General features: G+C 41.8%; 1 protein-coding gene across 3 annotated transcripts in view; it reads left to right on the forward strand.

The window, feature by feature from the left end:
- The window catches only part of MTHFD1L (methylenetetrahydrofolate dehydrogenase (NADP+ dependent) 1 like), a 213,394-nt gene that overhangs the window by 152,014 nt on the left and 39,043 nt on the right, over positions 1-22,337 (forward strand). For all 3 annotated transcript variants that reach the window (XR_014786738.1, XM_084827831.1, XM_084827833.1), the window contains 2 exons: positions 5,368-5,475; positions 6,244-6,396. Coding sequence is in view for 2 of the 3 variants with exons in the window: in XM_084827831.1 (XP_084683957.1) it covers positions 5,368-5,475; positions 6,244-6,396 (261 nt within the window). In the remaining variant the exon portion in view is untranslated. The remainder of the gene's footprint in view (positions 1-5,367; positions 5,476-6,243; positions 6,397-22,337) is intronic.

Here is a 22,337-nt window from a genome sequence, read left to right on the forward strand (position 1 = left end):
TAATAATAATAATAATAATAATAATAATAATACCAAAGTCAGCATTGCTGAGGGGAAAATGCTTCACAGGTATGGAGCAGATGCATTGAGGCATTATGATCTGGGTTGGCCACTCATGCATCATCCCCCAAGAAAAGGACACCAATTTGCATTATATTTCCATGTGCTAAGTTACATGTATAGATGCAAATACAGAAAGAAGTACTATAATTTAAACAGAAATACAGTACCTCTTCACTGCAGTGGGGAAGACTGTGACCAGGTGACCTGTGTGCCTGCTCAGCCTGCTGTCTGGGTAATAACTGCGGATGGGCAGCTACAAGGTCCCTGCTCTCCCTTCTTGGGGTTCTTTGTTTTTAAACCAGGCTTGGATTGGACAGCGCTTCAAATAGAGGATGCCTTCAAACAGAAGCGTTCCACTGGCAGCCCTTCAAGCAGACTCTGTAAAGTAGGACACATGGCCAGGGGGGCTGCGGAAGGAATGCCTTTCCTGAAAGGTCCCCTCCAGAGACAGATTAGCAATGGCCCTTCAGATTTCCATGAGATAGTAACAACATGTTGCATTGTGGAGTGCTTCTTTTCAGGATTATGGCCAGGTAGCCATGCCCTTTTTCAGGACACTCTGTTCCATTTCCCTTCTTTCCATTTCCCCCACAAACAGTCACTCAGCATTCTGTGCCCATTGAGCTGTTTTGTTTTGGCAGTGGGGGGGGGGGGGTCCTAAAGATTTTTTTGTACTTTTGCAAACCTTGGGTTTCCTTCCCAAGCCCACTCTTGAGTGTGGGTGGCGCTGTTTTGGCTATGTAACGATTGCCACTCAAAGTCAATTAAAACTGGGTAGGGCCATTAGGGCCTGAACAAATTTGCTTTCAGGCTGGATCTGACCCCGTAGCTTTGAGCTGAGTTGTCTGTCCCAAATTAAGTCTCTTTCATTTGTTACTTGTGCTGCTCTGAATATTTAAGCTGTAGAAATTGATGCAAATATTATTTAAGTCTAAATCACTTTGATGTGATTACTTTGCCAGGACCTCAGCACATTTTACTTGAAAAAAATGATTTTACAAAGTAGACAGCGAAGCAGCAATGAACTGTGAACTGCAGGTATGAGCTTGCCAAGAATAGACAGTGGAATATTTTCCTTCGTGTGACTTTTAGTTCTTGGCTGTATTCAGAGTGCACTCAGAAGTTACATTAACAAGGATGCTTTGCATTTCTTCCTCTTTGTTTTCAATGACAGCTGACACTGAAATATTGTAACAAGAGTCACAAGAGAGGCCTAATTTTATGATGGCAAACTCTGCCAGGTTGCCAGGAATTACATCCAAGATACTCATACGGCATTATCTCATTCTTTAGGTTTTACTATATTTGATGGCATTCATGAAAAAGCTGGAAATCAAGCATGTGATGTCATTCTATCCAATTTAACTACAGTAGTTAAGCATGCAACTTCTTCAAAAATATCTAATGGCATAGATTTCATTAAACACGTTTCCTATAGTAAGAGGAAAGGTTAGAAACTGCTGTGTTCTTAGTTTATTTTCTGCACTGCTAAGCTTTTTTTAATCTATTTTCATTGTTCTGCTACTAATTGTTTGTTGTCTCAGCTGACACATTTATGTTTCCTAGTTAAATTTTAAAATAAAAATAAAATAAAGACACTTCTTTTTTTATAACAAAACTACAAACTAGATTTGGTGAGCCAAATATGTGGCCTTGTATTTACATATAGGGTCGAGCTACACATTATGTTAATTGCATAGCATGTAGCTGTAGTTTTACTCTAGAGTGGTTTTACTCTAGATCCGAAGAAAAAATGGATTTGGATTGCAGCCACCATGCACACCCCATACATGGGTGTTAAAAAAGAAAACTCACTCTCTCTGTGGTTGTGCTATATCGTATATTATTTTTGAACATGTCAGGAGAAAAACAATGCAAGAGTAATCTAGAGTTGAATTTAGTCACAAATCAGGGGAAACTGTTTCTAGAAAACTAGGAGAAAACCTAAATTTGCCAGACAAGACAGCAGTAATTCATACCATAGATACCTAGTAGCAAAAAATTCAACTATAAACAGCAGAGTTTGGGTTGCCTTTTAAGAATAATCTTGGTATGTTGTTATTGAAATGGTTCTGTATTTAATAAAGATGGGTTGAGAAGAAGAAAGGGAAGAATTAAAAGACAGTGACCCAGTCCACACCATCAAAACAGCCCACCGTGGGGTAAATTAACTAGGGTAAAGTGCTGATGCTGATCTTTAAAGCCCTAAATGGCTTAAGGCCAGTCTACCTAAAGGAAAGCCTCCTCCCATATATTTTTTTGACTGATTGCTAATATAATCTCCAGAGGCTCTTCTATGGGTACCACTGCCCATAGTGGTGTGATGGGTGGCTACCAGGGAAAGAGCCTTTCTGGTAGTGCCTCCCTCCCTTTGGCTGTAGAATGCCTTTCCCAGGGAGTTCCTCCTGGCATCGCCACTGCATACATTTAGATGCCAGGTTAAGACCTTCCTCTCCAGCATGTAGTCAATCTTTAATCTGTTGCTCTGATCGTGAATTTTACTGCTAGCTCTTTAATGGTTTTAATATTTTAAATGTTTTTAATGTTTAGTATTGTATTATTTTGATAATTTTATAGTTGCACTTTTCTTTTGTAATTACATTGTTGTTTTGGGTTTTTTTTAATTGTAAACTGCTCCATGGGCATTTGCCTGTTGGACAGTATATAAATTTAACTAACAAACAATAAGTAAATACAACTGAAAAAAGAATAGAAGAGGTGTAACATAAGAAATATAAAATTACTAACATAATTCAAGGACATGGCTAACAAAGGGTTGGTAAGTGATAACACTATCAGTGGAATAACTATAGTTTAATTTCAGTATACAGTTATAAATTTAAACAGCAAACTGCAAAGATTGATCATAAAAAGTAGTAGTGGTTACTTTTTGGGTTAGAGGCAGGATGAACATTCACTAGAGACTTAATACTAAATATACAGACTGCAATATAAGACTTTCTGGAACTTTGACACTTTTTTGGGCCATCTCAGTGAGCCCTCTGGGTCTAAAAGTTCATAATGTGTATACCGAAGCACCAACCATCATCCTAGGTAATGTAGGCAGATATGACGCAGTCACTGCCTAGGATAGTAACACACAGAGGATAAAGATAAAGGGAGGATAGGATATGGATGAAGAAGGAGCACAGAGGTGCAAAGATGATCTGATGCTTCCATGAATTGTGCATGAGTATCCCCTTAAGCAATTTTGCATCTTTATTTGAACAGACATATTTCAGTTTTAATGGGAAGTGTGAGTTCATCAGATTTCACCCCTTCTCAGGTTTGTTAAAAAGCAATGTGATAATGGGGGTTCTTCCCAAACTGATTAATGATCAGGTTAAGCCCTGTCATTTTACAGGAAGTCAATGAAGCTTTAGATTTCTATGGCACTTTTCATCTAAGGGATCTTGTAAGTGCTTTACAGACATAAGTGCAGCAATCAAAGCAAGTGTGCCATAAGCCAGTCACAGTTCGATCAATGCACTATTGATTTCACAAGCATCCTTCTGTAAAATTCCCTCTGCTCTGAGGATCAGGCATCCACTACAGCTTCTCATTAATCATGAAATGAAAGGTACCTGAAGTAACTGCTGTTATGCAGGGAAGCTTACTTGTGTTAACACGGTCCTGGGGGGGGGGGGATAAAGCAAGGATCGCCTCTTCATCCCTTGTGTCCTCTTTTCCAAGGAGGAAGTGTATTTATTTTTATATCCTTAAGATTCAGTGTGGTTAAAAAAAATGTAAGAAAAAAGTAACATAAAACATTATACACAAATTATAAATATAAAATACAGAAGTTAAAATGATCTCACACTTGCTTAACCACAGCAGTTGCAAACCAATGTAGACAAGAAAGTATTACAGGGCTTCCAGGAAGCATATCGGCTCCGATTTTAACAGACCTGTGTGTGTGTGGAGGGGGAGGAGTTCCATAACCGAGGACCAGCAAGCAAGAATGCCTCCCTATGTCCCCTAGCTGTTTGAACTTTGGGCCAAAACAGATAGTCCTTTAAAGGTGTCAAGCAGCGATGTCTTCTTTTCATATTTACTCTAGAATAGTACAGGGTCCTCAATCCAGATCTTAAAAGCCCCCTTACCCCCCAGGGTAGAGATGGGGGGCACACCTAAAAAAGTCATAGCTGCTAGACACACTGGGAGCATGCCAGGGGAGGGGAGAGAAGAGGAAAGTCCAGGATCCACTGTATCCTGTGGCTTCTTCAGCCCTGGGCTCACCCCACCAGCACAACTCTACCAACTTGTGGGGGGAAATAACTCAAAAGGAGGAGCAGCAGCCCCGCAGGGCATAGGAATCTCGGAAGCCTCCGATATTGGAGGTTTCCATCTAGCACCTGATAGGGCGATGCCCTTAAAGGAATGTCTCTTTTGGCCATTATTGTATTGGTAGTTAGGTCAAGGAGGTGTTTCCCATTGACGTTAAGGCCTGCAAAAGAAAATAAGGGACAGAATAGTTTCTGAGGTATGTAGGACCTTAGCCATTAAAGGTTTCATAGGTCCCAAACAGCACCTTGAATAATGGGAAGCCTCTGCAGATGGTGGAGTTCCACTTTCAGGCCTTGTTACCTCAGCAAAGACTTCTTGTGAAGGTTACTTGAGGCATGTCAAGAGAGCAGCACCTTGCCTACTACCTGTTTCAGTGCTGTATAGCCCTTAAGTAGGAACTTAAAAGAATCCCACGACCATGTGATTGTAAAACTCATATGGTCCCACAACTGTACCTGTCAGACATGCAGGCTTGTAAAGGGTATGAGACTGCTGAAGGGTATGAGGCTGCTTGACTATGGGGATTGTAAATGATGAGACAGCACATCTGTTTGTATAAATAATAGCTGAGAGAACCCCTGAGAGAACATGACTATTTATGCAGGACTTTATCTGAGCCAATTCTGAGCCTTGGAACATACTGAATTAGAGATTGCCTTTGGCCACTCCAGAATATTTTTCCTACAGCTCTAATTAAGCAGAATCAACCTCAGTAAATACAGGCATTGCGTAAGGCCTTCCACATCAGAGTATATGACCTCCAGAGACACTTGAGATATACAAAATTAAGCATCTTTATTTAGATTATCTGTTTTCTTCTCACTAATCAGAGGGCATCAGAAGCCATTTCCTACCACTGCAAGCACCTTAAATGATTATTATCACTTTGCATTTTGTATAATAACTCAGTGTTAAATCTGCTCCAAAACCTGTCAAGCAGCCCTTGCAGGCCAAGAGAGTACCTTAAGACTTTTGGCAAGATGCATTAAAATTCTGTCATCCTCTTTGTTTCCGCAGCTTCCCATTGTTGAAAAAATTAGAATCATAGCACAGAAAATCTATGGAGCTCAGGATATAGAGCTCTCTCCTGCAGCACAGTCTCAAATAAATCGTTACAGTCAACAGGTAAAAACAAGAGTGTATGCAATTGAATGCACTGTAGGTATCATTTCCTGTTATTTTATTAATTCTGCATATTTGTTTGAATGATAGATTAGAACCATCCAGTCTGTAATATGGGGTTCCTATGTTCCAGGGACTAAAAGGCCAGTCCGTTCAGCCCACTAGTTGCATGGCAGAGGTGCTGAACCTTTTTCAGCTGAATTCCATTTTGGAGAAGCTCTCGGGGGGCACATTCCAGTGGTGGATGGGGACAAAGGCAAAGGGGGCAGGACCAAGAAATGCCAGCATATTTTAGCGTAATGCTGTTGCTGCCAGTAACTAAGCCTTTCAGAATGGGGAAAATACTGCACAAAAGCTGAGAAAACCACCTAATGACAGGTGTTTGGTAGGGCCAGGGGGAAGGGTACGTGGCCATCTGGGGAACCTGGAAAACCTGATTTGGACCTTAGGAGAGCCAGATCTGGCCCCCAAACCTGAGGCCCTGTACCACTGGTGTTGGGCATGCATGCACACATGTAGTAAGTAATTTGTGATGCAACGTACGTATGTGTGTGTGTAGATACAGAGTGCCATTTTTGTCAACACAAAACTGACGCATGAGCCCAAGGCTCCTACACTTCAGCAATTTATACCAGCCATAAAATATAGCCTTACTTTAGAAGAATATGGGTTATTTTGGGACAAAGTCTTGCTGGGGGGGGGGGGGTTGTTTCAGAGCAGGGTATTCACAACCTTGACAATAATCTGTCTCTTTTCATTTGTTCTCTGCAGGGATTTGGAAATTTGCCCATTTGTATGGCAAAAACTCATCTGTCCCTCTCCCACATGCCTGAGAGGAAAGGTGTCCCCACTGGCTTCATTCTTCCTATTAGCGACGTGAGGGCCAGTATTGGAGCTGGATTTATATATCCACTGGTGGGAACAGTGAGTACTGCATTTGAAATCTGTGTTTTAGCCATTATTGTATGCTTTGTAAGTCGCCTGCAAATGTTGTGGTATAAAGCTGTATAGAAACTCCTGAAATACTTAAATAAAGGACCACACATCTCTGAGACACTACCTAGATGAATATGCATTAACTTGCAAGCCACACCAATACATTTCCATTGAAGTACATTGGCTGGGATTCAAAGAATGGTGGAATTTGTTCCATGAAGGGACTTTTGACTTGTGTTTCTTCAAAAAGCAACTCCCTGATGCCGCTTTTGAAACTGGGGCAAGTTTCAAGAGCAATTTCTGAGATGCCATGAGGTTCAGCTGTAAAGTAAAAAATCATGCTGGGCTAGCACAAGCCCCTGGCCTGAAAGATCCTGGCCATTTCTTTTCCTGTAAGCTTTTCAGCCTATATGAAACATTTAGAATATATGATCCCTCTGTTAGTTTCAGGTTGATCTTGTTTGTCTCATCAATATATAGATGTAGGTAGGTGTGTATGTGTGTATTTCTTCCATAATAATAAAGGAGGATGTCTGTCTGTCAGTGCCATAATAACAACACTGTGAAACCTAGACACCTGAAACTGCATGATAAGAGAGCGTGCACCTTAAGATTATTTGTTATTTTAAAATGCATTAATTTAAATTTATTAATATAAAGGTGTTCATGTGTTTGAAGCCTGAAGTACCATCTTTGGTCACTAGGTGGAAGACTTCCCTAACCAGCACATAAGCTTTGCAGTAGGGATGTCAGAGAATTCTGCCACGGATCTCCGGGAGGCCGAATGCCAGCGCATTCGGCCCCCCGAAATCGGTGGTGGAATGGTCTGCCCCCCCCGTCCCCCCCCCCCCCCCCCCGGGACGAGACTTACCTGGGGCGGATCTTCCTGGCGGCGGCCGGTCTTCTGACCGGCTGCTGCCGCTGCCATTTCCAGTTAAAAAAAAACAAAACGTGATAGGCTACGTAAAGATTTACGTAGCCTATCATGGCTAAGTTAAAAAAAAAAAAAAGTGATAGGCTACGTAAATGTTTACGTAGCCTATCACGGCTGACTTAAAAAAACAACAACAACAATAACGCGTATACGCAAATGGCGGCGGCCACGGCCGCCGCCATTTGCATTCCTTATTTTGGCACGTCTTAGTCTACGTCAAGATTTACGTAGACTAAAACGGCGAAAATAAGGGGAACGCAAATAGTGTAGCATCCGCTATGGTATTTGCGTTCCCCTTATTTTTGCCGTCTTAGTCTACGTAAATCTTGACGTAAACTAAGACGTGCCAAAATAAGGAACGCAAATGGCGGCGGCCATGGCCGCCGCCATTTGCATACACGCGTTGTTGTTGTTGTTTTTTAAAGTAAGCCGTGATAGGCTACGTAAACATTTATGTAGCCTATCACAGCTGACTGCAGGGACGCAAACGGCGGTGGCTATGGCTGCCGCCATTTGCGTCGCTCCTAGCCAGAGGCCGGATGTCCGGCCGCTGGCAGAGCCGGCCAGCGGCTCAACAGAATCCCTGCGGAGCACAGCCGGCCAGCCAGGATTCCAGGGGGGGAGGAACGGAGCGCCTCCCCCCCGTCCAGGATTCCAGGGGGAGGGACGGAGCGCCTCCCCCCCCACCATCGACATAATCCGTGAAAGGTAAGCGCCTTTCGTACATCCCTACTTTGCAGTCAACACAGATTGACCTGCTTTGCACATAACACCAATTCATGAGATTGGCGGGACCATGAGCAAGGGAGCAAGCGTGCTGCCTTCCGCGCACTCGGAGTTTCCTCTTTCAATCAGCTTTAATCAACAACCCAGGAACTGGGTTGCTTGATGTAATGTCTGAACTCAGACAACAAACCATGGGTGATTGTTGGGTTAAATTCTGGATTGTTGCCGGAGCAATCCAGAATGCCGGGTTCAGACATCACATCAAACAACCCAGGGACAAGGCGCTCCTGGGTTGTTGATTAAAACTGATTCAAAAAGTGGTGAGCATGTGGGAATCAACATGCTGGTTCCCTTGCTTGAGACCCTCACAACCCATGGTTTAAACAACCCATAGGTTGTCATTAAGTGCAAACGGGCCAATGAAGCCAGGGGGGAGTAGTCAAAGGGGCAATTATGCAGCTGTCCATCCCCCCTTTTTGAGAGGCAGCCTTCCCTCTGGGGAATGGAATAGACAGATACCTCCCTCAGGAGGGTATGGCGTGCACAGTGGCATTCTTAGGGATGTCTGTGACTTTACCTGAAGGCTTCAGTGGATCAAACTAAGGACTATTTCAACCCATGCAAAGCTGGGTCTGTTTGCTATTGTGTGTGTGTGTGTGTGTGTGTGTGTGTGTGTGTGGTGTGTGTGTGTGTGAACACACGCACATGCACACACACACAATTTCATGGCTTGAATTTGTTCTAATTATGAAGCTATCTTGTGGAACTGTACTAGAGATGGAACCCAAGCTCCAACCATGTCAGAAGAAAGTGCTCTTGTAGTGTTATCTCATAATCCCAGAGCACAGCTGAGTTTCCTCACATTAGCAGCATGTTGGGGAGTGACTGAGGGTATCTGACTTATTGTTCTGCATTACCAGTGAAAGGGCACAAGGAAGGAAGTGATTCCTGACTAGATGTGTTTTTGGCGTTCAGGAAATTCTGTCATGAGGACTTTCTGGCCTTGGAATATGCTTTCTATGTATATGACCAGGAAACGTTCCGTTTGACCACAAGTGCGGTAAAACTGTTAGCATTTCCGAAGAGGGAGGGAATCCATAATGTGACTTAAACCCTTTTGTACACTCTTGGGAAACTTGTTAATGACTTGTGGAATGTTATGAGTAATTCTAAATGTTAAATTACTACTAGACCCTTTGAAATCGCAGAGATATTAGCTGGCCAAGTCTCGTCCCCCTCCAAACTCACACTGTGTATTTCTGGCTTCCAGAACTGCATTTCTAAGTAATATGTGGGGGGGAATGCCACTGTATTCATGTAGACTGCTTTTTGTATATTCTTATAACGTGCAAAGTAACTTCTAACCTTTGGAGCTCCTTTTTATAACATAGTATCTTTACAGAATACAAACAGTGCATGTATTGAAGATCTCTGTGCAATAGGGAAGTCTTTTTAAGGAGAAGAAAAAAGGTACCACACTTTTTCAGAGGAAATTTAATTAATGCTGGCATGGCTTTTATCTCATCTCCCTGTGACCCTGACCGAGAGGTTTCTATGTGCTCTTGCAGGTGGACTGTTGACATCATGGCTTGGCTACACAGAGAACAGGCAGGAAGGCATGTTGAGTGTGTAGGAAACTGGTGAGGTCATTGGTGAATTATGCTTGGGTGGAGAATTGTTGGATTCTCTAGTGCTTATGAACAGACTCATCTCCACCCAAAAGTTATTGCAGCTTTGTACTTTCCCACATATTAGCTAATCTGCTTTAGTGGTGGTGGTGTATTCCATACAATACATAAGTACGCAACTTTGGCTTACTCCAGAGACACCACTGACTATTCACAGAGTTGTATTCTTTGCCTCCAAGCAGAGTTGAGATAAACATAATTTTACTGTGCCAGCATTTGAAGTCACTCTTTATCAAGCTGGGTGTTTTTGTTTAAACAAAAACCTTTTCCAGTGTTCATTTTCTAATCACAGCATTATGAAATATAAATATTTCCACCTAATTATTTTTAGCATATACTGTATTTTAAATATATATTGAAGTCACATAAGTACTGGAATGTTAGAAATGTTAGGTTCACTGGACCACAATTTTCCCAGATAATCTTTTAAGCATGTTCTGACCCTTGGTTGGGAGTCATTGACTGACAATATGGATCACAGTGAAGCTCTATACATGCCTATTCAGAAGTAAGTCCCATTGAATTCAATGGGTCTTCCTTTTGGGTAAGTGGGTAAAGGACTGCAGCCTAATTCCCCATTTGCAAAGGGTTGGTTTTTTTAATTCAGTTGCTGGCTTGAGAGTCTGGGGCAATTCAGACACCTTCTGTACATCTGTGATCTGGAATATCTACCCTGGGGAAGTTGTTGAAGGGTCTGTTCTAAATCCCAGGAAAGAAAGCAGAGTTTTGCTTTTGTGGAGTTGTTGGATTAGATGGTCCTGCCCTTTGAATAAAGGATGTCTCTTTGACTGTTGAGCTTCAGAGAACACCTGATTGCACATGGAGTTTCACTGCAATGACAGGTATAATTGCTTTGTATCACAACTCAGACTGGAAGTATGAAGACGTTAATTATTTGTTATGTGATTGTTCCATAACTTTATAGATTTTAATCCTACCTTTGTTCCATCACAGAACCCCAGGAAGGATATACAGGTTTCTAGGAAGGTCTCTCATTGTCAGGGTGGACACTGAGCCCATAGAATCCCAGAGTAGTTCTGATTCTGAGGAAGAGCAGTCGCTCCTGGGAGAAGAGCGCGCTCCTCTTTCCCAGGGCCAACAGCTGACGGAGATTCCTCCCACCAGCATTCCTAGTTTAGTTAGCAGTCCAGGGAGCGACCAAGCACAGATAGCAGACTTGGTGGATGCGCGATGCAGACGCAGAGAGCGGCGCCAGATGGAGGGCGCGGAAAGGAGGCGTAGTGCCAGGTTGGCGCGCAAACAACAGCTGCGCCCAGAGGATCCAAGGGAAAAGGGGAGGGACTCTCCCTAGTCCTTAAGTTCAGGGGTCTGCCAGTAATTCCTTTTCAAACGGGGACTAACTGTTCCAACTTAGGGCATAGGTACTGTGCTGCTCAGATCTAGTTGCAAACGATATAGTTCTTAAGTTGTAAAAGAAGAATAAAGCTTTGAAACGAATTCCTTTGTCTGTGACTGGACTTGGCTACTGGATTAGACTGAGAGAGGCCTCCAAGGAGCCCTTGACACTCATCCAGCCTCCAACTGGACTGAGTTTAGCTTCAGCAAGGTGGCTGTGTCATGTGCACTTAGCCCATCCTTCCTCAAACAGATGCCCTCCAGGTGTTTTGGACAACAATCCCATCCAGCCAGGATGGTCAATTGTTGTGGATGATGGTCATTGTAGTCCAAACTGTCTACTGGGCACAAGGTTATGGGAGACTGACCTAGTACATGCTTGGGACATGCTAAGCCTTGTTTAGGCAAGACTTTACATATAAACAGTGAATTTATGGTCATCCAATAAAACCTGATTGCTTGGATCCTAGCTAACATTCCAACAGCAGGAATATCTTCTCAGCAGAGTTCCAGCCATGGGATGCTTCCACCGACAGAAGAGAGAGGCAATTTTCGATATCTCCCCTCCTTCTTGTACCACTGAAAATCTGCTCCAGAGGGTTGAGGAGTACTCTGTAAAAGTGTGGGGCATGCAGGGGGCTAAAGAGGAGAGGGAGAATCACCCAACTCTGTTTCTCCAGCAGAAGTTTCCACTAGATCAGAGACCCTTTTGCAGACAAAAGGAAGTCTTCCATTCATACAGCATTTGTTAGGAACCAAGCCGTTGTATTAAATTCTTTGCACAGTTAAACGGAAAATAGCTCCCTTAAATGTAAACTGATGATTAAACTTTTGAGCACTATTCTGAGTTTTAAAGTTGTTTACACACCATTAGCAGTCATCTCATTGGAGCTGATTTAGCCCTGTTTTACTGACACCAGTCAAATAAACTAAGAATGTTTCTTTAAATTAGTAATAATTTCCAGGAAATTATTTTCTCTTCATCAAATGGATAATGTTTGATTACTAATATATCAGTGGACAACAGAAGTGGAAGATTATTTATTTTTATTAGCCAAAGAAGAATTTCTAGGAAAGATCTTAGTTCCAGTTTTTTAAAAGAATAATATTATGTTTTATCATATATTTCCATGTACATTTGTACAGAATTTGGGAGCTGTGTAGGGCATGGAGGTGACATGATACCTTATTTATCAGCTATATATTTAAGGTCATGCTACCATCTTTAACTGCCAGCACTATTCTAGCATAGAGAAAACTAAGGGCTGGCTTGGTAGCACACTATACTTACTCTATTCCTTAGCCTTGGGCAAATAGCAGCATGCTGTCTATTAAGTTATCTCAACATGCTTCTATGCTGCTTGCCCTAGGGTTGGAGCTTTGCTGGTTGGGCAATTGTGAAATCAGTCTGCAGCAGACGCAAGAAGATGATACCATCTAGAAGTTCCAAAGTGAGAACAGTTTCATATGTTACAGCAAATGTGGGTTGCTGCATTCCCCTCATGACCTGTGACAGCTCCATTGTTTACCATAGCCTTTTAGTCATACAAATGCTCCTCAAATGTTACAGAAAGTGTCATCCTATAGTAAAAATTGGACCCCTTTTCGCTGTAATGTATGACATATCCCCAAGACGGTCATAACATAGGTGAATACGAGTGGGGCTTAAATAGTGATGATAGGGTAGAATTAAAATTACACCAGAGGATGGCAGAAAAGGATTCTGGGAATATAGGGAAAATGGGACAGAAGCTATGGCAGAGTGTGCTCCATGGTATGTTCCATTCTTCACATGTATGATGTGTCCAACTTAGTCTCTGGCATTCCCTTTTATATTTACAGCAGGGATAGGCAATATGGTGTCCGCTGGCACCAGTGTGCCCACAGACCCTTTCTTGTTGTCCACTGAGAGGTGCCCTACCCATCCCACAGAGGGAGAGAAAAAGTTTGCCGTCTGTGAAATACGTTTCTGTTGACATTGAAAACTGTGGGTTCAAAGGAGTTGGGAGTTAGTGTGTTGGGAGTTAGATCTGCCTCTCCCTTGTAAGTATTTACGCAAGCTACTTGTCCCTTGTGACTAGCCATGCCTCCCATGGCAGCCATTTTGTGGTAGTGTCCAGGACAGTTTCTCAAATTGCCAATGTGTCTGCGGGCCCAAAAAGTTGCCTACCTCTGGTTTAGAGAGACCTGTGGCTGAAATTCTGGAGTAAAAATTGTTATTACTAGCCTAGATGGACCAAAGGTCTATGCTCCTAATATCTAGAATCTGAACACCAGCTACTACATGTCTGTGTATTATTATTTTCCTCTTGGCAGCCTGGCTGTTGAAAAACATACTCTGAATGGTGAAATGTCAGTTTCTACACTTGTGAGCAGATCTGTAAAGATAATTTGAGAAGTTGTGTAATTAGTTGCATTTTGATGTGTGACAAACTTTCACATACTCAACCTTAAGCACAAGAGAAAAGTAGGCTATATTTCAATATAATTGCATTATAAAGGTCATTGTGCTAAGTCTAATAGGTCAGCAGTATTCTCATTTCCTGCTTTGCATTCCTGCCTTCTTTCAGTTGATTCTGATAATTGGTTCTAATTATATAATGTGTTAGGGTAGCATGCATGTTTATTATTTAACCTCCATGTGTACTGAGCTACTCAGTGCAGTATTTTTTTTTTTTGCATATGTTGAGTTTTATTGTATTATATTGTTGTAGTAGATGGGAAAAAATCCACAGTTAGCTAGAAGCATTTTATAATATAATAACATTTTTTTCTTGTAGCTGTTTTGGCAGCTGGAGGTAGTTTAATTTTGATAAGTTTGACATAAAGAATGGAATGTGTTCATTTTTGGAGGCCAGAAATATAGGGGGGAAAGTTTAAAGAAAAAGGAGACAATGAGACACTTCCACTTTGGACACTTGATTGTTTGCATTTCCTCTAGAACCTTTTAAATGCTTATTTACTGCAATGTTAGCAGCAATTATGCGCTGCTCTGTTAATTGCACTTCAAAAAATAACTTTGAAACAGAGTGACAGTGGAAGAAAAACAGAATCCATTGGAGATATCTCCACCACAGTATGCCTGAATTACAGGGAGAATCCATGAGGAAGAAATTAAAATATATGGGGAAAAAGCACATGCATTCACATACTTGCCCCTCTGGAGAACTGGCCAGGTGTGCATGCACAAAATATTGTAAAAGTATTATTCTTTAGGGTCACTTATTCAGCATGAGATGGCTTAGCTCTAGAACAATTTCATAGCCAAAGAACGTTTTTGCTGGCCTTTATCTACAAGGTAAGGGTCAGAATGACAGAACATATGTTCAAAACAAAATTCCCCACTTAACCTATCAAAATGGTGTCAGTTATATGATGTGATCAGGACTTAAGTCAGGCCAATACGTATAGGTATCACTTCAGGGCATCATATTTCACCTCCCTTTTTAGCGGTCTTCGGTACTTTCTGCATGGATTGTTTTAAAGAACAACAGAAGCCACAGAGAAGGAGACATGAATGTGCCTGTTGACTGTAGAGAAGTTCTAATCTTTCCCTTTGAATCGAAAAGCACCTACAGCCAAATATTACAGTAGAAACGCACAGAGCCATTAAAATATAGGAAGCATATGTGGGGGGGGAGCATTACATTTATTCAGCAGCTTGCATTTTTAGATGGACATACAATATAAACAAGTTTGGAAATGCAAATTTCATACAAATATAGTATTTGCATAGAATATGCAAATATCAAATATCATTTGTCAAAAAGCCAGCTCCCTGTTGAGTTTATATTTGGGGGAGAAACATTTTAGCAATCTGTTTCCCTTTTGCTTGTCTTTGTTCTCCCAAATCGTAACATATCATTACATACACTTATAATAATGTTTGTGTGTGCACGCTTGTGCATAAGGTGGAAAGAGTAAAATGAACTTAGGGTTCACTCCAGCCAAATCTGATACCTTGTAAGTCACATTTCAGTAGAAGAGTTAAGCATATGCTTATTCTTTTTTCATACTTCTGTGGGTTAATGTGTTCCTTTCAGTCATAATTATTGAGAGCCAAAGATACAAAATCCCAAGCTAGCTATGTTAACATAAATTAAGGTTAAACATAAAACTCAGGGATGGATGTACTATTTTGCTTCACCAGCCCTTTATTTTGTAATGGTGGTGGCATTTTCTGCTTGTGCTCTGGCTTTTAATTTTAAATGGAGTTTAGATTAGAAAGAGTGTCTGAATCATTTCAAAAAGCTTCACATACCCCTAAGGTCTTGTTGCTTTCTTCTTGCAGTCATATCTTATTACTTGTTCTCCATTCTCTTACGCCAGGAAAACTGTCAACTCACACTCCTTATCTAATCCATTGCTAGAAAGGTTTGGCATGCCTTTGGCTGATGTGAAGGGTTCATTTCCCTCAGGAGGACCTCTTCTAGCTTTTTTTTTTTCATAATTAGCCAGCCATCTTTGCTTTGATTAACTTCATTTCAGGGAGAAATTCAAGGAAGGGTTTTTTTTTCGATGAGTATTACAAGGAGAAATGGGGCTAATTTCAATGATGCAGGTAACTTTCTGGAAAGTAAATATCTGAGGGAAGAAAACTGGTTTATCATTTCCCACTTCAGTATAGGATAAAGGTTCTAACCATTGTGGTGAGAATGTAGACATGGCCAATTGGTTTGCTGAAAAGTATTCATTTTCTATTTCTACAAATGGGGACTGTTCCCCTCATTAATGGGGAAAAGGGCAAAAATAATCTCTCTCTCTCTCTCTCTCTCTCACACACACACACACACACACACACACAGTGAATTCCAAATAAAATTTTAAAAGTCAATATAGTGGATGGTCTGAGAGTGTCTAGATGGTATATGGACAGTTCTAGAAGGAGTGAGTGAACTTTTATGGGAATCTGAGTTCAGTAAAATCCAGTCCCTTAGTGGAGGCTTATTCTTGTCTTGTCTAATCATGCCATAATACCTCTTTCTGATTTCAGTGGTCTAGCCAGCAAATCAGAAAATTACTTAGTGGTTGGATTCATCTTCCTAATGATGTAGACATGCATCTTAAATCGCTTAGCTGGTTTGAGCCAGCCAGTCCATTAAAAAAAAAGAACCTAGGGTTTGGATGCATATGTGGGGGAGGGGAGATGATATAAGTCTATTCAGGGATCCCAGCATGGTGCCAATTTACCAGATGCTCTAGAGGCACTATTGAGCTACATGACAATATAGGAGTCCGAGTTTGTAACAATACAATTTTCTTATCACTTACTACTGATGCATGCAGTTCCATAACCAAATACTGTGTTGGGTGCACCTTTCTTTTTAGAAACACATGCACATTTGCCACATCCTTGTTGCAGGAACTCTTTCTTTGTGCTTCAGACCCAGACAGATCTCTATACTGGAAGCATGTGGTAGAACCAGGGAAGGGATGACAATAGCATAGGACATAATAATACAATCTGCCTGTACCCTGTGGCTTCTGCATATAGACATGCATAAAAAGCAACCTTACTGCATGGAAGTGACTCCCACGCCAGAGATAACGTATGAATGTATAGAATCCACCAGATGCTTTTGCTTTCACAATAATTATTTCTTCTGTATATTTCAGTGGAGCCCTACTGGACTGAATTTGTACAGCAGTAGCGTTTGGTAGCTTGTGGCCACTACTTATACATGCTGTGCCCTTTTTTCCTCTCTCTATATAAACAGTCATCGCACCTGATTCAAACGTTGCACATACATATGCAGTCCACAGAAAATAGTTTCCATCTGGTGGCACTCTGCACAAGACTGTAACACTTGAAATCTCCTTATTATGTGGATGGTTGTTGTTCAGTCGTGTCCGACTCTTCGTGACCCCATGGACCATAGCACGCCAGGCCTTCCTGTCCTGCGCTCTCTCCCGGAGCGTGCTCAAGTTCATATTCATTGCATCCGTGATGCTATCTAGCCATCTCATCCTCTGCCGTCCCCTTCTCCTTTTGCCTTCAGTCTTTCCCAGCATCAGGGTCTTTTCCAGGGAGTTTTCTCTTCGCATTAGGTGGCCAAAATATTGGAGCTTCAGCTTCATTATCTGTCCTTCCAATGAGCACTCTGGGTTGATTTCCTTTAGGATGGACTGATTTGACCTCCTTGCAGTCCAGGGGACTCGTAAGAGTCTTCTCCAGCACCACAGTTCGAAAGCATCAATTCTTCGGCGCTCAGCCTTCCTTATAGTCCAGCTCTCACAGCCATACATTACTACTGGGAAAACCATAGCTTTGATTAGACGGACCTTTGTCGGCAAGGTGATGTCTCTGCTTCTTACTATGCTGTCTAGGTTGGCCATAGCTTTCCTCCCAAGGAGCAAGCGTCTTTTAATTTCATGGCTACAGTCACCGTCTGCGGTGATCTTGGAGCCCAAGAAAGTAAAATCTGTCACTGCTTCCATTTCTTCCCCTTCTATATGCCAGGAAGTGATGGGGCCAGATGCCATGATCTTAGTTTTTTTAATGTTGAGTGTCAAACCAGCTTTTGCACTCTCCTCTTTCACCCTCAACAAGAGGCTCTTGAGATCCTCTTCGCATTCTGCCATTAGGGTGGTATCGTCTGCATATCGGAGGTTGTTGATAATTCTCCCAGCAATCTTAATTCCGACCTCTGATTCATCCAACCCGGCGTTTCTCATGATGTACTCTGCATATAAGTTAAATAAGCAGGGTGACAATATGCAGCCTTGTCGTACTCCTTTCCCAATTTTGAACCAATCGGTTGTTCCATGTCTGGTTCTTACTGTTGCTTCTTGACCCTCGTACAGGTTTCTCAGGAGACAGGTAAGGTGGTCTGGTACTCCCATCACTTTAAGAATTTGCCACAGTTTGTTGTGATCCACACAATCAAAGGCTTTAGCGTAGTCAATGAAGCAGAAATAGACGTTTTTCTGGAATTCTCTTGCTTTCTCCATGATGCAGCGAATGTTGGCGATTTGATCTCTAGTTCCTCTGCCTCTTCGAAACCCAGCTTGTACTTCCGGTAGTTCTCGCTTCGCATACTGCTGAAGCCTAGCTTGTAGGATTTTGAGCATCACCTTGCTGGCATGTGAAATGAGCGCAATGGTGCGGTAGTTTGAACACTCTTTGGCATTGCCCTTCTTTGGAATTGGAATGTAAACTGACCTTTTCCAGTCTTGTGGCCACTGTTGAGTGTTCCAGATTTGTTGGCATATTGAATGCAGCACTTTAACAGCATCATCTTTTAGGATTTTAAATAGCTCAGCTGGAAGGCTGTCATCTCCGCTAGCTTTGTTGTTACTAATGCTTCCTAAGGCCCACTTGACTTCACTCTCTAGGATGTCCGGCTCAAGTTCAGTGACCGCACTATCATGGCTATCAGGGACATTCAGATCTTTCCTGTATAGTTCTTCTGTGTATTCTTGCCACCTCTTCTTAATCTCATCTGCTTCTGTTAGGTCCCTGCCTTCTTTGTCCTTTATCATGCCCGTCTTTGCACAAAACGTTCCCTTGAGATCTCCAATTTTCTTGAAGAGATCTCTAGTCTTTCCCATTCTGTTGTTTTCCTCGATTTCTTTGCATTGTTCATTTAAGAAGGCCTTCTTGTCTCTCCTTGCTATTCTCTGGAACTCTGCATTCAGTTGGGTATATCTTCCCCTTTCTCCCTTGCTTTTCGCTTCCCTTCTTTCGTGAGCTACTTGTAAAGCCTCATCAGACAGCCACTTGGCTTTCTTGCATTTCTTTTTCTTTGGGATGGATTTCGTTGCTGCCTCCTGAACAATGTTACGGACCTCCGTCCATAGTTCCTCAGGCACTCTGTCTATCAGGTCTAATCCCTGAAATCTATTCCTCACCTCCACTGTATATTCATCAGGGATATGATTTAGGTGATACCTGAACGGTTTAGTGGTTTTCCCTACGTTCTTCAATTTAAGCCGAAATTTTGCAAGAAGCAGCTCATGATCTGAGCCACAGTCAGCTCCAGGTCTTGTTTTTACTGACCGTATGGAGCTTCTCCATCTTTGGCTGCAAAGGACATAATCAATCTGATTTCGATATTGACCATCTGGTGACGTCCATGTGTAGAGTCGCCTCTTGTGCTGTTGGAAAAGAGTGTTTGCTATGATCAGCGTGTTCTCTTGGCAAAACTCTATTAGCTTTTGTCCTGCTTCATTTTGTACACCAAGACCATGCCTGCCTGTTATCCCAGTGATTTCTTGACTTCCTACTTTAGCATTCCAATCCCCTATGATAAAGAGGACATCTTTTTTTGGTGTTAGTTCTAGAAGGTGTTGTAGGTCTTCATAGAACCGATCAACCTCAGCTTCTTTGGCCTCAGTGGTTGGGGCATAGACTTGAATTACTGTGATGTTGAATGGTTTGCCTTGGATTCGTACTGAGATCATTCTGTCATTTTTAAGATTGTACCCCAGTACTGCTTTTCCCACCCTTTTGTTGACTATGAGTGCTACTCCATTTCTTCTAAGGGATTCTTGCCCACAATAGTAGATATGATGGTCACCTGAATTAAATTCGCCCATGCCTGTCCATTTGAGTTCGCTGATTCCCAAGATGTCGATGTTCAATCTTGCCATCTCATGTTTGACCACCTCCAGCTTACCTTGATTCATTGATCTGACATTCCAGGTTCCTAAACAATATTGTTCTTTACAGCATCGGATTTTCTTTTCACCACCAGACACATCCACAGCTGAGTGTCCTTTCGGGTTTGGCCCAGCCGCTTCACTCTTTCTGGCGCTACTTGGAAATACCCTCTGCTCTTCCCCAGTAGCATATTGGACACCTTCCGACCTGAGGGGCTCATCTTCCGGCATCATCTCTTTTAGCCTTGTGATACGTTCCATGGGGTTTTCTTGGCAAGAATACTGGAGTGGGTTGCCATTTCCTTCTCCAGTGGACCACATTTTGTCAGAACTCTCTGCCATGACCTGTCCGTCTTGGGTGTGGATGGCCCTCCATCAGGGCCATCCATTATGTGGATGGCCCTGATTGCAATCCCCTGAATTGTCAGTGTCCATTAAGAATGTACAGAATGTGTAATGTAAGTATCATTTGCTGGTCTCCAGGGACTTTGTCAAGCTTCTAGAAGTACCTGGATGTGTAGGGTCATGCTATCTTTTCTACAGACAGTAACTATTTAAAACACTCTTATCCTTTAGAAAAGATGCTCTGTCTCTAGAAAAGCCATGAAATATTTCAGGTTCCTATCAACTTCCATTTCTTCCCAAGGTTATCTCCATCTTGCCTAAAACCTAAGGGTTATCTAAAAATATTTGAGTTACTTTAATTTTATAGAAAGTTTTTGATATCTGTTTTATGACCCTCCGGTTATATATATTGTGTCTTGTTTAGGAGGCCTCTTCCACATTTTGCAGGCAACATGAGTTCTGAATAGCTTGAAAAACACATGGATTTTGTGTTCTGGTGTGTTTTCAAGGGTATTATTCTAGGAAGGAAAACAGTTATGTCAGAAGAATACCAAAGCCATGTGTGTTTTCAAGGTATTAAGAATACAAGCTTTCCACTTCTGATTTTGTTTGTATTTTTTCAGTACTATATTTAATATTTCTATTTGATGACATTGCTCTTTAAAAACTATTGACATTTCTTGCAAAATAAATGTATTGGAATATGGTCTCTTCGATCTTCAATCTCCCTCAACTCTCATATTTTTAAATACTCTAAACTATTAAGCCATCCATACCAGACCAACCAGGTTGATTCTATCTGATAACGTATACATACAGTTCAGTGTACACAAGGTTACACAAGCAAAAAAAAGGCATCCCTCACGCTTGTGGAGATTATACTGTACACAGTTGAGAAGTGGAGGAGACAAAGGAAGGGAGAAGTGAAGAAAATAATGACCAAACTAAGAATCATTAGGATCCTATACTTCCCCTCCTAAAACCTAGTTATATATTCCCTCTCAGCTCCGTACATACAAAGTTGTTGATATTTCTGAGCAAAATAAGTATGCTAGCTTTTTAAAAATATTAAGAGTTAGATAGCAAGCAAATACAGTTGCAAAGCAATTGAATTCTAGTCCCCTGATTCCAGCTCTATTAGCACATGAGTAGTTGTGGCATCAGAAGGTACATTCAGAAGCACATTCAACTGTTAAGTAACACAGTGTGGAGAGAAGATATGCACTTTCAGATATGGACAAGCATCCCATTTATGCCAGTGGATGCAGATTTGAATATAAGTATACTCCATCCACATTGTGTGTTACTTACATTTTGGATTAGCATTATGGTACAACTAGTTATGTTAAATTAGATCAGGGCACCAGTATTTTGTAAATCCTTGGTTATTGTTGATCATTCAAATGCCTTAAGTACTCTGAGGGCGCAATCCTATCGGGATGGCTATCAGCGTCCAAACTCGGGGGCTTATGGCCATCCCATGTAGAGCCGGAGAAGCAGCAGAGGCGATCTTTGCCTCCACACTCCTCCCATTCTGTATTTCAGCTAGACAGGCTTTTTTGCCCATCTAGCTGGGGCATGTTGGAGCAGGATGGAAGGAGGTTGGGGAGGCCTGAGGCCAGTAAGCCAGCCTCCCCAGTCCTCTCTGCTCCCACTGGTGCACTCCCTTCCCCTCCTCTCCAAGGTTGTTTTTGCGAGCTCGGAGAGGCAACCAGTGCAGATGTCTCTGTGGTGGTGGGAGCAGGGAGCTTGGATTCCTGAGTCTGAGGTCACAGTGCTGTCTCTAACCTCGCATCCAAGAATCTGAAATATCCTATGGCCCCCCAGACTCTGTCTGGCGGGCCATAGGATTGTTCCCAAGAAATTTGTTTCCAATAGATAAAGGACTTCATCTTTTAGTTGTTTGACTGCTACCTAAAGGATATCGGCATCTGGAAAAAGTTACCCAGGACTATGAAGGAGTAACTATAAGGTTCTGCTGTATCTTAAAATTCTTATGAATTCCAGAGAAATCTATGATAATTACAAGTTCACTGATCATCTGGAACCTCTGCTTTCTTACAGTCTGAAGCAGGCTTTTTAGAGAAATGAGACTGATGACAGAAATGATATAACACACAGTATGATACTTTCAAAGATGTTGAGGCAATGCAGACACATCTTTTATAGCTGCTTAAATGAACATTTTAAATGAAGCTTTGAAAATCTGAGTGCACTGAATGCCATTACTTTTGGCTTTCAAACATACCCCATTCATCATATGAACACAAGTGTGATCA

Source organism: Heloderma suspectum, chromosome 1 (assembly GCF_057233095.1).
Source record: "Heloderma suspectum isolate Gila_16-S chromosome 1, 16-S_ref, whole genome shotgun sequence".
Classification (NCBI taxonomy): domain Eukaryota; kingdom Metazoa; phylum Chordata; class Lepidosauria; order Squamata; family Helodermatidae; genus Heloderma; species Heloderma suspectum.